Source organism: Pieris brassicae, chromosome 8 (assembly GCF_905147105.1).
Source record: "Pieris brassicae chromosome 8, ilPieBrab1.1, whole genome shotgun sequence".
Classification (NCBI taxonomy): Eukaryota; Metazoa; Arthropoda; class Insecta; order Lepidoptera; family Pieridae; genus Pieris; species Pieris brassicae.
In genome coordinates, this window is record NC_059672.1 from 4,697,499 (window position 1) to 4,713,559 (window position 16,061).

The 16,061-nt window shown below is 32.6% G+C and overlaps 2 protein-coding genes across 2 annotated transcripts; both read right to left on the reverse strand.

Moving 5' to 3' along the window:
• Positions 1-904: 904 nt before the first annotated feature.
• LOC123713239 (troponin C) lies at positions 905-4,866 on the reverse strand. Its single transcript, XM_045666819.1, has 5 exons — positions 4,714-4,866; positions 4,138-4,309; positions 2,543-2,645; positions 1,731-1,879; positions 905-1,200 (listed from the first exon to the last, which is right to left on the reverse strand). The coding sequence occupies exons 1-5, from the start codon at positions 4,714-4,716 to the stop codon at positions 1,172-1,174; spliced, it is 456 nt and encodes a 151-aa protein (XP_045522775.1). The 5' UTR covers positions 4,717-4,866; the 3' UTR covers positions 905-1,171.
• A 7,311-nt stretch (positions 4,867-12,177) lies between these two features.
• Positions 12,178-15,645, reverse strand: LOC123713078 (hexamerin-like). The gene is made up of 5 exons (XM_045666571.1): positions 15,587-15,645; positions 15,069-15,196; positions 13,957-14,733; positions 13,751-13,872; positions 12,178-13,670 (listed from the first exon to the last, which is right to left on the reverse strand). Exons 2-5 carry the CDS (start codon positions 15,162-15,164, stop codon positions 12,290-12,292), a joined length of 2,376 nt encoding a protein of 791 aa, XP_045522527.1. The 5' UTR covers positions 15,165-15,196; positions 15,587-15,645; the 3' UTR covers positions 12,178-12,289.
• Positions 15,646-16,061: the final 416 nt, after the last annotated feature.

Sequence of the window (16,061 nt, forward strand, 5' to 3'; positions counted from 1 at the left end):
TAATGGTTTCCGGTGGGTAGACACAGATATCATTAAATACATTTGTATCTAGTACAGGACATAAACATAGTACCAAAGTCATCATGTTTTTGTGATAATTTTATATAGGTACCTCCTAAAGAAAACAGTAGTGCTACAATATTTTTAGGTTTGGGCCTCAGATTTCTGTATCTGTTTCATGATCCTTTGTCAATCTAATATTTAAGTTGGTGGTCCGCCTTCTGTCTAGCAAGCCGGTTTTATTGCAGCGTTCGAACGAATGTTATAGACGCACATAGGCAGAAAATCCATTGGTGGACAGCCGGAGATCGAACCTACGACCTCAAGAATGAGAGTTGCGGAAACCACTAGGCTAACACTGCTCCCATTTATATATTACACAATACTTAATATATACAAACTATTATTACTAATATTTATGTATATACACTTTATATACATACATATGAAATTAATGTTTTAATATAATGTGTTAAAATTTTGCTCCTCATAGTACAAACGTATATTCTCTTAGGAAACAAAATCTAAATGGACAATTTTCCAATTGTACCTCAGGTCTAATTTTGGTCCTGTGGTAATTCCTCGTTTATAAGCGCTATTACGCGATACAAGACTTGATTGAATGTTTTATTTTGAACTTAAGATGACACGTAAAGCACTTAAGTGCTTTATCAATACTTAAGTATTGATCCTTAAATATGTTTTTTAATCACACAAAATATTAGATATAAAAATGTTCTGTTCTCGATATTTTAAATATCCTGAACAGAATAGAACTCTAGACATTCAATAAGGCATCACGATCTTAACCAATTAGGCTTAAGCGGTTTCAAACAAAGTATAGAATTCGTTAAACGTCTAACTAAATATCACAATTTAAACTTAAAGGAATAAAACGCTAAGCAACAATATAAATTAATTTATTTAAAAATGTAAAAAAACATTTTTATATGCAGAGTTAAAAGGTGTAACAAAGATGTAATGTCTTGATGCGTTATAAATATTAGCAGATAAACGTTTTAAAAAATTATTCAAGAATAATTCAAAAAACGAATTTGCCTATCTATAAGATAGAGAATGTGTTAAAGTGCATGCTAATACCGCATTTAATGTTTGTACTACAAGACTTAGTTTACAATAATAACTTAACTAGATACTCTATTTGTATAATTTAGTCGCCAGTCATCATCTCCATGAACTCTGTAAAGAGAAAAAGAGTTGTTAAAACTACGCAAAAATAATATAAAATTGGATTAATTAGTCATAGCTTAAACTAAATACATATGATAAAGATGTCTGTGTGTCGTATAAACTCTATAGAGACTGGCTGAATTAACGAAGATACACTTCTATTTTCAATGCAATAATTCTCATACTCCAATAGATGCCACAAGATTTACGTTCATCCCGGAATCTTACATGAAGCATCAAATAACTATTGCCATTCAATGAACCATAAATAACTTAAATAAGCTAAATTAGTATCAGTGGTGCTACTAAGACTGTGGTTGAGAGTAGTTTAGGGTTGAGGGTCGTACGCAAACGAACTCAGTACAAGATCGGACCGAGAGCATATGATTACAATCATTTGTATTTTATAGAACAAGGGTAAACGAGCAGAAGGCTCATCTGATGTGAAGTGATATCGCCGCCCATGGACACTCTCAATGCCAGAGGGTTTGCATTGAGGGCCTTTTAGTCATGTGTTATGTATTAAAATATTGCATTACCATCAAAGTCTACAGTTCCCGAACCGTCCGTATCAATCTCAGCAATGATGCCATCAAGATCCGAACTGCTGAGTTTGTCATCTAACGCGGCCAAGATCTCCTTCAGTGTTGATGTGGTGATGTAACCGTTACCTTCACGATCATACAATCTGGAAATTATAGATATGGTTTATACATTAGATCTTGTTAAGGTAAGACTTGCAGTAGCCATTACGCGCGAACAATATCTAAGTATCTCAAAATACGAATACGGGCAACGCTAGGTCTCAACAGCTGGGCACCAGGAAGCTGTATATAGCATTCTACCTTACCTCGATATGCGCAATAATATTCGCTCGAACCTCTGTCACGTGCGCACTGATGGGAACCGCACACAGTGCTACCGCAGAATCCCTTTTTTTTAAATTTTAAGGTGATGGCAAGTGCTAGTCTTATTATATTTTTGGGTTCCTTATTTTACTATACTGACATGCGACAACCAAACCAGAGCATATTATTTTACCGTGGGAAGGAAGTATCCTGGACTATAGCCTTGTTGGTCCTTCCAAAATCGACAATTGACAACCTTTTTGGTCTGACACTGTATTAGTTTTGGGTTCAAATGAACGCAGACGATGACGATCATGCTTTGAAAAATAAAATTAAAATTGAACTCTTAGATTTATTTATATAACAGGGGGCAAACGGGCAAGAGGCTCACCTGATGTTAAAATACACCGCAGCCCTATACACTAACATTGCCAGACGGTTCGCAAGTGCGTTGCCAGCTTTCGGATTGGTATGGAAAACTTATTATATTATACATGTCTCACCTGAAGGCTTCTTTCAGCTCCTGTTGCATGGCTTCTGCGTCCTCCTCTTCCAGGAAGTGGGATGCAATGTTGCAGAATCCATCGAAGTTGATTTTGCCAGTGTCTGAAATTTCAATTGGATTTTTAGGAAGGATATAACATTCTTTACATGAACAGAATTAAAATATTTTTTTTTAAATGACTTTGTAAAAAGTCGTTACAAAAATAAATATGTAACGACTTTTTACAAAGTCATTTAAAAAAAGAGTCTCCGTTTGATCATCATTATTTCTTCATAGGTAAAGAATTTCTTCAACATGTTTTCGAAATGTCTCAGCTAAAGTAATAAAGTACACTTTAACCGAAGAACAAATACCATTTTATAGGCCTATACATATATAAAGTTATAGTTCTGTATGGAACAAATAAACTCAAACTACTTCACCGATTTTAAATAATATGTTTTCCATTAAAATGCTACATATCCTTAGCATCCGTAGCATTTTAGCAAAGATTTTAAAGAGTCAGGCCGTGCAAATATAGTACCTGTGTAGATTTTACGCACAATGGACCTATTCAGCGTCTAAGTGCGGAAACAGAGTCCACACATACATACACCTGTGGAGATTTACTAAAAAACGCCAGTGTAGTTAACAATTTTTTTCCAATAACACAGTATGAATATCGAAGCCGATAAATACAATTATTCACTTTTAATATGAGGTTTTAAGGGTTTAGATTATTAATTATTTAAAAAAAAACAAGCGGCGCTACCACCTTCTGGTCTGAGCCTTAGAATTCCGTATCTTTTTCGTGGTCATTTATTTTTTTCTAATAGGCAAGTGGATAAGCTTTTCAATCAGGTCTTCTGTGCCTGACATGCCGTCGACTTTTTGGGTCTAAGGCGATTTCCTCACGATGCAGTTTTCCTTCAGCGTACGGGCGAGAGTTACTGCGCATATAGAAAGTACGTCCCCAGGGATGAGAAAATAGAATATTCAAACCAAATTAAAGTTGTACGCGTATTTGAGTTTATTCGGCCACTCTTCCGGAATTGAAACATAAATTTAGAACAAAGCGCTGTCAAATGCGCAAGATCATAATTTAATTGAATAAATATTGCTTCAAAGAGACGTCAATTGATTAGTTCTAAATATTGTGACATGCAGTTTCACTGCGCAATGGAATCTTGACAACCTAGCTAAGCCGACAAGCGAAAATAGTCTTTATCATGGATTAATAAATATAGAAACGGCAAATTCGATGACTATTTTTAGCACTTATTTTACTCAATACCCGTTTTGATATTAGTATAATAAATAATACAAATAAAGGTTAGAATAGGACTTGAGACTATCATTTAATAATGGGGAATTGGGAAAATTGGGAAATGGGAAAATGTACAAATGGGAAATGGGAAAATGCAATTGGGAAAATGTACAAATAATTCGATGTATTCGTAGAAGCTACAAATTTGAGAGGCCCGTAGCATTTGCTACGAAATTATCCGCTATTTTCTATTAATTTGCTTTATACCAGTAAACATTATTTATATGGCTAAGGTTAAACTGAGTTCATTTTAACAAAGTTATGTTAACAAAAAATTATGTACTCACTGTCAGGGTCATTTTCATCAATTAAGGCCTGAAGTTCTGAGTCATCAAAAAGCTGACCCATTGTGTTCAAAATGGTTGAGATCTTCAGAACCTCGATGTAACCAGTCTTTGTTGTGTCGAACATTTGAAAGGCTTTGCGGAGCATCGCCATTTTCTGTTCATCATCCGAGTCCTATAAATTAATAAATTGTTATAATCTATCTAAAACAAAAATATATTAGTCTTTGTAAAGAGATAGTTTAAATTTGATAAAAGAATTTCATAACGGAAAACACCGGGTTCTAATTTGAAAAAGGAACGTTTGTGTTGTAATAATGGGAGTAACAATTTATGCCGTTTAAATTAATTCCAATTTTAAAACTAATCGATGTTCGTAATTTGAAAATAGTGGATTGCTTTTGTGTTTAATTTTTAACAATTTTTTTGCGAAAAATATATTCCATTGACATAAATCAATATTAAACAGCGGTTAATGTCACATAAATCAAAAACTCCTTCTATTTCCTCAATCACAAACTCTAACAGGTATTAAATCCAAATTCAAACACTTCACTTCACATTCACTATTCTGCTCACCATTGTAATAAGGATCAACTGCCGTTAAACGAACCGAATCCGAGTGCGGGTGCTATTACACTGAAATTCACAACCACCCGCAACACTTATTTATAGACCGTCGAAGCGAAAATAAGTAAAAAACGTCCCAATGAGATGACGTGTGCGGCGTCACCGCGGAAACGTAAGAAATAATGCATCCTCGGGGAATCAGTTTGTCATATAATTTATCGCTCAAAACCCGTTGGCAACACGCCATAACGTTAACGGATAAATTTGGGGGCTATAGCTTTAATTGCTATAAATTTATTTATTGTATGCATTACTGAAAATTTTATAGAAAGACAAAAATAATCGAATAGATGGAAAAAATAATTGTAATCCCAATCGCTAAATTTACATTTCGCTATTTTTACTTGATGTGTAAAACAAACAGGAGGTTCTACCAACTTGAAATAGGTATTGTTTTGCCAGGAATCAAAACCATCCGTGTTGTATACAAATACAAATAAAGTTGGATATTTTTGTATGAATAATAAGGTTGCTGGAATAATTAACTTCGTTGTCTAAAATATTATAGTTTCGTTCAAATCATTATAAATTACTAACGTCCGCCCGCAGCTTAGATTTCTTGTATTTTGGCACGATATCTGACCTCTTTAACATCAATTTACATAAAACCATAATAAATTATACATTTTAACCTTTCTCGGGAATCACAATATCTACTGGTGAACACTGCACAAACAGCTAGTTTTTAAATTTATCGCGTTCATTTACAATATGTAATATGTGTTACTATTTTGTGCAATGAATCACATCACAGTAATGTCCTATATTAAATTACATTACAATTGAATGTCCATATTTTTGTATAACTCGTTCTAAAAAAAGTATCTACGCTGTCCTTGTACCTTATCGGTTTGAGCTTAACTAGCATACAATACATACATTCTTCGTATTTTTTTGAGAGAACGAACTATGTTCACCACGAATATCATAAGTAAATATACATACATATTATTAAAGAAAAATTGACCATAAGCATGTTCAAATTTTTAAACTTAATTATTGTTTCGCTTTTTTGTGTATCTACCCTATTTTTGTGCACACAATTTGTCAAAGTGGAAAGTGGAGCAGTGATCTTCTTAAGCAATTAAACAGATATGTTGGATCTTAGGGCCTTAGGAGTAATTATTATCATTTATTAATCAACAAAAGCAGCGCATAATTTTTTTCTCTGGTAGCTAATTGAGCAGTGTTGGCTAAGTAGCTTCAGCGTGCGACTTTTATCCCTGAGGTCGTAGATTCGATCCCCGGCTGTGCACCAATGGACTTACTTTCTATGTGCGCATTGGTTTAATGGTTTGGAATGATTATTAAATAAACAAAAGCATATATTTTATTATGTTTAAAAAAGTAATAAATACTTTTAATACAATATAGTATATTTCTATTCTTACATGTTAACAATTATATTTTAAATAAGACTATAACCACAGATTATAAATCACGGGGGACGTTAAGTATCCATTTTATTTTATGGGCCATATTACACGCAGTTGACTCTACAAATATTTATTAAATCATTTAGTCTTGTTACAAATTCAGTTTAGCTATAAATGCAGTTATGCTACGTTAAGAGCTATTCATCCTTGATAGTTTATAGAATTGTGTAAACGATCGGATACTTCGGCATAAACACCATTCTACGCATCGCCAATGATAGATTGTGTTGTAATTCGTAAACACTCACCGTCGACCGTGAATTCATATGTATTTTAGGTAGAGGAAACTTTAAAATATCAGTATCGTCAAAATAAAAGTATATTTTCAATTAATTTAAGTAAAAAATTGAGTACGACTGTTTCTAAATCTCTAAACGACATAGTTAATTATAATAACAATTACAAAGTTTTTAAGGCATAGGACAATACTAAATCTTACTGGACGTATGGTTGTATTTTGCCGCCTGTGGACATCTAAATGCCAGAGGGCTCGCGAGTGCGTTGCCGATCTTTTAGGAATTGGTACGCCCTTTATTTGAAGGCTAAGAGTACTTCGAATTGGTCCAGAAATACTTCAATGGGTAACTGGGTCTGGTTCTTTGGTAAACGGAGTCGTGGAAGTTGTAGAACGACGGACGTCGAGATGATATAATGTGGTTGTATTTAATCATATTTAAATCAGAATGAATTAAGTAAGTTAATTAACTATTACGATACGTTTAAATCACTAATATTACGCCAACAAAATTAAAACGTAGTTTTCTATTGCTAAAAATGACTTTAAGAGACTTTTCCTATTACAATCTAATACAAATATTTGTGTTAGCAATGCATCTCATTTATAAATATTACATATCTTAAAGGAAAATTGCCATGCTTGTGATAGTAGATTCCACCTAATCCTATGTGACAATAACGTAAGATGTAAATTACCAATATGAATTACTATATAATTATTAATCCATTATTACTTATCTATCTCCAGGAGGTGATAGAACATTACACCATGTTCCACATGACATCAGCAGGAGGCATGGTGAAATAAGAATACTGCTAAACGAAGTCAATATTCTCTCGCCTCTTCAAATATTTCCTGACATCCTCTTTGGTGTCAAAATATCAACATCCTCCTAGTGTCATAGTTAAATAAACCCCGAAACATTGGCAAATTATTCAGGTAATTCGTCTTCGTACGAGGCATATGGAACAATGAGTATCTTGTTGCATATGGTGGAGGAATTCTTAGAGAAATAAACCAATAGCGAAACCAAAGCAAATAGGTTTTCATTTGTTTATTAATTGAGCTATACATGTGACTGAGCTACCTACCTTCAGATCAATTACCAAAATATATATCAAAACATAGCTATATAGGTCATACATTAAAATACGTTGCAAAAGTATTGAATTCGAAGGCAACGAAAAGCTTTTTAAATAAACTTTTACTAAGACATTATCCTAATGGTTTAACCTTCCTGTGTGTTGATTTTTGTCACTAAATTAAACATATGAAAGAAAACAGGCACTTGCTTATAGATTGGGGACAGGAAGTTCGAAAATAAGGGGCATCTGGATGTAAGCTAAATATCATATGGCGTCTCCGGAGTACATAACAAAATTTAACAAACAATATTTGTATGGGAATAAAAGCTTCATATGAATAAATTATAAATGTGAAGTGATTACACTGATCATTTGTGGTATTTTGTTGAAATTTGTATATTAGAAGATCTTTTTGACAAGCTTTAGCCTTATGGTAAATGTTGCGATTTGAAACCCAAGCTGTGCAAGAATGGATTGGACTTAGTGCGCATGAATGCGCACAGTGAGGAATGCATGTCTTAGAGACATAAAAAGCGTTTGGCAGACTTACGAGGCTAATCAACCTAGGCAAACGGTTAAAGAAATTGTTAAGCAAACACATACCAAACGCTCGGCTTTACTCACCAGAGCAAGAGTGGATCTAGGCTATTTTTTTCATTAACAAAGTAACAAAATCGAGAGTGAATTAAACTGATAATAACAAATAGCATTAATTTACTTGCGACAAAGGCATATTATAATTTTAATGATCACTTACGCTTGCCAAAATGTCATGAACATTGACACTAATGTGGATTCTGAAAATATATCAATTGTCGCTCTGGCAGATTAGGAAAACGTTAAGAAATGCGTCACCGTTAGCTACTGGCGCGTGCAACGAGTTATACGGCGTCTGCGCAGATATAGATCGTCATTCGTCGGTGATCGACTATAATTTTTGTGTGGTTTAGACAATGTGTTGAGCCCTCTCGCCCACGTGGCTCGCGAAATTCTCAGTGACCTACTTTTTGGCACGTTTCATGGAATTATTGTTCATTGTTCCTATTTCTTGTGTAAAAGTAAATGAGTTTTTTTTACATAACTTGAAATTTTCGTCTCAAAAAAAAAAAAAATTATTTTGTAAGCTAAAAACAGCAATTTATTATTATCGGTTTCTCGTGTCAATGTGTGACAGTTGTCGGATCACAACATGATTTATGTTTGTCATTGACAATTGACATATCGGCTTATGACACCAAATATAAACCATTAGAGATATGCGGAAAACTTTGGCTCCATTAAAACTATTTCTGAATGTGAGTTATAAGTTATTTATATCGGGCGTTAATATAACTGTTTGTGAGATAATATTCCACGATTTAATTTACCATCATTCATCTAATTGTTATGTACAATCTAGTTATTACTTAAAGCGTATTTAGCCCGGGCTAGGTTTTTGTATCAATTTGCGCACTTCATAATTATCCTGTGACTTTGTCTCATGGTTTCTAATAGAAGTCATCTAATAGTTTCTTGCTTTACTTTAGTTGTTCAATGCCTGTATGTATTTCTATGATACTACTGATTTAACAATTCTCCGTGAAGGGATTGCGGAAGTGGTGGGATTTCTATATATTTCTATATTTCTAAACCAAAGAAGATTTTTACAATGGAATAATCCAAATACTACTAATGATAATACGACTTCCAAATAAAGTTTTGATAATTGATATTTTTAAACTAAAAAACAGCACTACGAAGATGCTGTCTCGTCTTACATCCGCTAAGTAATTTGTAGTATCCGGTTCGAAATTCAAAATAATCGAACATTATCTATATTGTAAACTCCGGAATGCAGTATAACCAAACTATGTCTATGTATATTCTGAATGACTCAGGCCAATATAAATCGATGGCAATTTAAATATTCTATTCAAGGTGCCAAATGAATATAATCTATACACAAAGTCCACAAACATTACAATGTTGTCTATTTTTAATTTATTAATTACAACATGTTGGAATGTTCTACACGACACTATCTCTAATAGACTTTGATGAACAACGTGTCATATTTATTACAGGTGCAAGTGCGATTAATGTTATATTATTTTGATTTACCTTAATAAATGTATGTGTTGCGGCGTTACGAATTCCTTTTTATTTGATATATAATAATGAAACGGCTAATTATATTTTTAGATTTCAAATTAAAATTTTTGCTTCTTTGTTTATATTTATCCAAAACTGCTAATGTGTAACGCTACGTTTTATTTTCTGTAATGTCGATAGGCTTTATTTTTTATTACTAAAAATTCTATAATTTATTTAGATATTATTGGAAGAACTATTGTTGAAGTTATCACTGTACTATCTATAACTTATTAAATTCGCTTCAATGACTGGTCAAGTCACGTGATACAGGAAACATTTACACATAACACAGGACTTTCTAATCTGTACAAATTTATATATATTACGTTAACTTTATATTCCATAGATCAGGGCCTGATAATATATTACAACTGCAGGGTCACTACGAAACTTCAATAGCGGTTTTGATCCTGATTTCAATATTTTAGTATCACATAAGACGAGTTGCGACATAAGTTTTCTTAAAGATAGAGTGCGAGAAAGAGAGAGAGAGAAAAGCTAGTAAGTACACCTTCATTTGGGGTCATCGATAAAATATGTTTACAAGTTTTCCTGCTAGGGTCAATTGTTCATTATAAATGTTATCTTGTAACATTGATAACATATGTTTCAATGGCGCGAAAAATGCTTGGCAGTATCAATTGTGATTTCTTCAATGACTGGTGATGAAGTGCCAAGAATCTTCATTTTGAATACCTATCAGTAGACGGCTGTATTATATGTTGACGTTTCTTGTATCGAATTCAATCGAGCGTACATGGGTGATTTATTTTCGGCCACTAATAATTAGATGACAGGCGCCGGAGACCTTTTAAGAACGTTATTAGTAATTAGATCTTAATTAGCTAGGCGATGCCTACCATGATTGGCGACCAAATTACGAGTTTATTTATTTTCTATATTTATTCATACATACACTACCCTTACAGTACTAAGCCAATAAGGTGGCGAAAAAATATATATTTTCTTACACTCATAAGATACACAATATCGCTACCGAGAACTTTATTCAGTAAGCTCAACCCTTTTAAGGGCAGTAATAATGCCCTTCTGGGTTGTGTGGGATAAGGCAGACGTCATATTACAGTTAAAGACTTCTATAGAATGGTGACATTGTTGCCAAAGTGTAAATTACACTATAAATTATTTAACAACATAAGTAATATTATAAATGATACAACGAACCAATATCGATTATATTAATTCATATAGAAATGTACTCCAAAAATAAAAGTTGTGGCGGAGTTTCATCGTTCTAAATATATATTTATTAGTATACTGTTAGATAATAGACCACTCTGAGTACGGGTGTATGAGTCCCAAGCTGTAGTGCTAATAATATTTCACACTTATTTAACGAGAACGATAATATTTTAAGAAAACGTTTGACTTAGGTATTCTTAAATATTACGTTAGTTAAAGGATTTTGACTACAAAATATACATTGGAAAGGAAATTGCTTCGGATTTAAATAATATACTTTCCCTTCCCCTGGAAAAAGACATTATCGGAATTAGCTAGCTATGAAAGATACAAATAAGCAAAGTACACTTATATTTATTTACATAATTTTAAATTTAAATTTTCCGACGTTTCGCGTGCTTTACAGCGAGCGTGGTCACGGTGACGGAAAAATTTAAATTTAAAAATATGTAAATAATTATAAGTTTATTATAATAATACATAGCTTCAATCCGTTTAAAAAGCATAGTACACGCTTCATTACCAAGAGATATCATTTACACGATAAATACATAAGTTATTCTTAATAGAAAGATCCTTGTAATCAACTGTAAAAATATTTCTGTGTTCTAGCCGTTGTCACAGTTCTGAACGATAGTTTTTAAATTTTCCGTGATGAAAATAGGGAAAGCGTAACATCTTTGTAAAATATTTGGCAATCCGCCAAAAACTTCCGAAATGTTAAATAGCGATGTGTACTTGTCTGTGTTTTGCGTTTTAATGGTTTTTTAAGATCAATGAAGGAGGTAATGAGGAATTTTAATAGTGTTATTTCTAACGTTTTTGTTTGATCGTGTTACATTCATTCAATGTTTCATTCAATGTGTTTCGTAAATATACCGTTAACCATCGTATGAATATCTAGTTGAAATAATAATTTAAACACTCATTATATCAAGAATTAAATATTGATATTTACGTGAATGTAAGATGCGATAGAACTTATCCTTAGACCTTTGATTCAAATACCTAACCAAAACTAAAATATCAGGAAATGTCAAACCAGATTTTTCTATGAACGATTAAAAGAACTTTAGCCGATATTGTCAAGGATAAGGATACCAACTTTAGAATTGGTTTGAGTTAGCATTACGATTTGACTGCTTTTATAAATTATATAAAGAAGAAAATAAAAATGTATAAAATGTAATAAAATAATATATTTGTTGATATTGTATAAGAATAACAAAAAGTATTTTAAAACATTTATTTTCAAAAAATTCATAACAACATGATTTAAATAAGTAACAATTTGTATATTACTATTATTCTCGCCAGTCTTTTCTCTACTGTTGTACAGTTTCTAGTTGTTTCTTAGAAGTCCTAGAGTCACCTTCTTGCTTTCTAATGATTATTAAATAAAATTATTCTATTTATTTTTAACTGTTTAATTATTCGTATACTCTTTCATCAGATTCAGTTTCTTTAAAAGGTGGTTTTAAAATAATATTAAATATTGTGGGGTAACGCCTTCTAGGTGACGATAGTAAATAAATTGGTTCCACCTTTAAGTCATTTACAATGTCGTCTATTGTTTTATCCAAATCCGTTGTATCTATTGAAGTTTCTTCTTTGTCTTCAGCCTTAACATCTTTTGTTATTATTTTATCAATTGCCATATTTTCATCTTTTTTAGATATCACCTTGTATTGAATATTGTCACTGTTTTCTTCATTTTTGGTGTACACTTTGTTGAATTCTATATCTTTTCTGAATTCAACGGTTTCCTCGGGAATATTTGTAATCGGATCACTTTTATCAATTGTGTACTTATCTTTTTTACCGTACTGACCTTTACGTGATTTGTAATCAAAAGTATCTTTCTTTTTAGTAAACTCTGGACGCGTTCCTAAGGCTAAAGGGTCACTGGGGATATCATAATCAATTATATTGTCGTCAACCACATCCCATTTCTTTTCACGGTTATATCCACTGCCATAAGTGCCAGGCTTACTTTCAATCTTGTGTGTAATTGTTATATCTTTTAATAAAGTATTGGGTAAACTAAATAATTCTTGGATGTCAATATCTAAATCAAAAGGATATCCCGGTGAAAATATTGCATCGTAGTTTAACTGAATATTTACTTTGGATCCACCTGGAGTTGCTTTGATATACGGAGCAACAAAAGCAAACAATTGAAAAGGTAAACCATCACTGCTTCCTTTAGGTAAAATTAGTCGCGACGGAAATCCAATTTGTGATCTAATCGAATTCAGAGGCAATGCATCAACTCCAAATTCTGAATCAATTACATTTTTACGCACTGTACGTAAAGGCACAAAATCATCAGATATGTTATTAATTTCGTCAGAAGTTCTGGTAATTATATTATTACCCCTTTTGAGATTTATTTCAAAGCTATCTAATAACATAAATAGATTTTTGTTTTCTCGAATTTCACCCATAGTTATTTTTGGGCCTAAGTACAGCTTCATTATTCCTTTTTGAACCACCAACGATGATACATTAACTTTTATTGCAAATGGCTTATGATTAAGTCTTCCTTGATTTATTTTTATTTGGTAGTTCGGATCCTGATCGCCATATTTCAATGCATCCGTTACATCAAACACATACGGATCAAATGATGTCATTACTTTTTTAACATCAACATTCATAATTTGTACCCCAGGGAAATATAGTTGATTCTTTGTGTACCCCGGTAGTACTTTCAGAGAATTACTGACATTTTCAACCATTTTCTTAATGATTCTCCAGAATATTGGGTCACGTAACTTAGTCATACAGTGACTGAGAGCCGATAGGGAACTAGAAAATAAATTAATATCATTGAAATGTTTTACATTTATAATAATATCAATCCGACGTTAATACGAGCAATAATATACCTTTTAGTTGAAACATCGTCAGTCATCGCTTTAATAGCTAAATTAAGATAACTGTTGTCATTAAAAAGCATTATATCCATTATGTGTCTTAAAATTGCCGGTTTATTAAAGCCACCATCTCTCTGTAAATATTTCCCCTAATATTAATATAAATAGTAATGAATCAAAATTCAGTGAAAATTTTAAAATAATAAAATAAGTCTTACCAAGTGCGTCACAGTAGTAGCAATGTTGTTTTCTATATCCTTCAATGATGATATTACATCATGACTTTTTATTCCCTGTCTAGAGGTAAAATCGTTGCCGTTTGAATACATAAGCATAGGATCATATCGGTTGACTTCCATGTCATCCCAATTTATACCATCAGTTTCATATAATTCATTAGAATATCTCTCTAAATCATATCTTATAATAAGTTGTTTTATGAAGTGATATATGTATTCACCATATCGTACGTTCCTGTGGAACTCCGTGTCTACCCACGGCAAATTCTTTAATGTTGTTAGATAAAAGTATGAGTTTAAACCAACATCTTCATGAAAGTATGATAATACTGCCTCCTCGCTACTCTCATAATCAGTATAATTTGCATCAACAATAAAGGTGTTCCCATCTTCGCGTATGTTATCGCTCGAAACGTCATTTTCAGAAATAAGAGACGCAGCTTGTATAATATAATCCTTGCGAATGAAATAATTAGGAATCAATTCGTATGGAGCAGGAATGGACAGTTTTTCTGTATCCTTTCGGGTCATAATTGCGAGGTATATAGCGTTAATAAATATTCCACAGTTAACATTTTGACGAGCCCAACATGCTACTTTGTAGAATATATCAAAATCTTTAGCGTTATATAGAACATTATAAACTAGACGGAATTCGCTGAAATGTTCATCAATTGTCTCACTAAAAATTTCTCCTTTAGCTAATAGGCCTTTGCTAGACCTAAAACTCTGTAGTTTTTCTATGACTTCTGTTTCCTGAAATTATAAACAAAAGATATAAGAAAAACTTATAGTTATAAACATCCTAATATTAATGAATCTGATAAGAGTTACACCTTGCCTGTGTTGATACTCTGTAACTTCTAATAGCCATAGAGATCACGGTACCAACTTTTTTTTGGTATTACGATAATTTCAATATCCGTAACGCTGATGTAGCTTTCATGGGATAGCGCGGTACCAAAGTTCAACATTGAAGTCGGCATCGCAATCATAATTAAGAGTTACAGCATACCGGGGCTGGGGCTTTTAAGTACATGTATCAAGCCTTAAATTAATTATATTAATAGTAAAATAATGCAAATTAATACCAAAAAGTCAGCAGCGTCAAACGCAAACTCGTTGCTCAGTTTAACAATGGTTGGATCTGAGCTGTCTTCACAGATGTTATCAAATAATGGAAGCATTCGTTTTTGAATGTTTACCCATCCTATAGGCGCTAAAAAGATATAAATTTACATAACAAATTGCATACGGCTGATCGCTACTTTCATATTAGAGAAAACAAATGATCACGAAACAGAAACACAAATCTGAGGCCCAGACCTAAAAGCTGTTAGCGTCACTGTTTTTATTTGTAGACAATAAAATATCCATCTTTACGCAGAGCAACCTATTACTGTTGAAATTTTGCTAGAACTTGTTAAAACTTAAAGTTCTTAAAACAGTGGTCGTTACAACTTTCTAGTCGTAGGCTAGCAGGTGGCAAACACCGTCGATGTATGGATGTTAAATGTGCTGATATTATACACTTATAAATTTAAAATATCTCTTACTTATCAAACGATTATAAGTATTCCAACTACAGTAATATAATAATTATTCTTACCTATTCGTGGTTTTGTAGGTGTTGTTGGCACCTTTATTAGATATCCGAAGGTGCTGGCACAGAGGCCTGCCAACAATATTATTGTTAACAACTTCATATTCAAACCCACACTGATTTTCCAAAATAATTTTATCCCTTAAATACTAAACAATTTAATTAAATCGATAAAGGGTTGAATGTACTAATTGTTTTATAAAATTGAAAGACGAAAGTTTATTGTTTTCTGCGGTTAATCTAATGTTTTTGGGTGGGTTCTGCATCAGTATGCAAAGTTGATTGCATTAAAATATTTATTGTGTTAAACTGTACCATAATATGTGGGCAGAGTGCTATATTTAAAATGTAAGGACAACTTTGTAGTCCAAAAACTCGCGTAGCCCAACTTCAAGCGTTTATATAGAACTGGGAGTTTTGTGCGTTCCCTCGGATATTGAAAACCTAAAAAGATGGAAAACGACTTATTCTCTACAATTTT

Coding starts and splice junctions, on each gene's coding strand:
- LOC123713239 (XM_045666819.1), bottom strand. Junction 2,646..4,137: donor TGATGAAAATGACCCTGACA/GTGAGTACATAA, acceptor TTGAAATTTCAG/ACACTGGCAAAATCAACTTC. Junction 1,880..2,542: donor GAGCTGAAAGAAGCCTTCAG/GTGAGACATGTA, acceptor TATAATTTCCAG/ATTGTATGATCGTGAAGGTA.
- LOC123713078 (XM_045666571.1), bottom strand. CDS start 15,164: ATGCTTCCATTATTTGATAACATCTGTGAAGACAGCTCAGATCCAACC. Junction 14,734..15,068: donor TTGACGCTGCTGACTTTTTG/GTATTAATTTGC, acceptor TTATAATTTCAG/GAAACAGAAGTCATAGAAAA. Junction 13,671..13,750: donor GACGATGTTTCAACTAAAAG/GTATATTATTGC, acceptor TTTATTTTCTAG/TTCCCTATCGGCTCTCAGTC.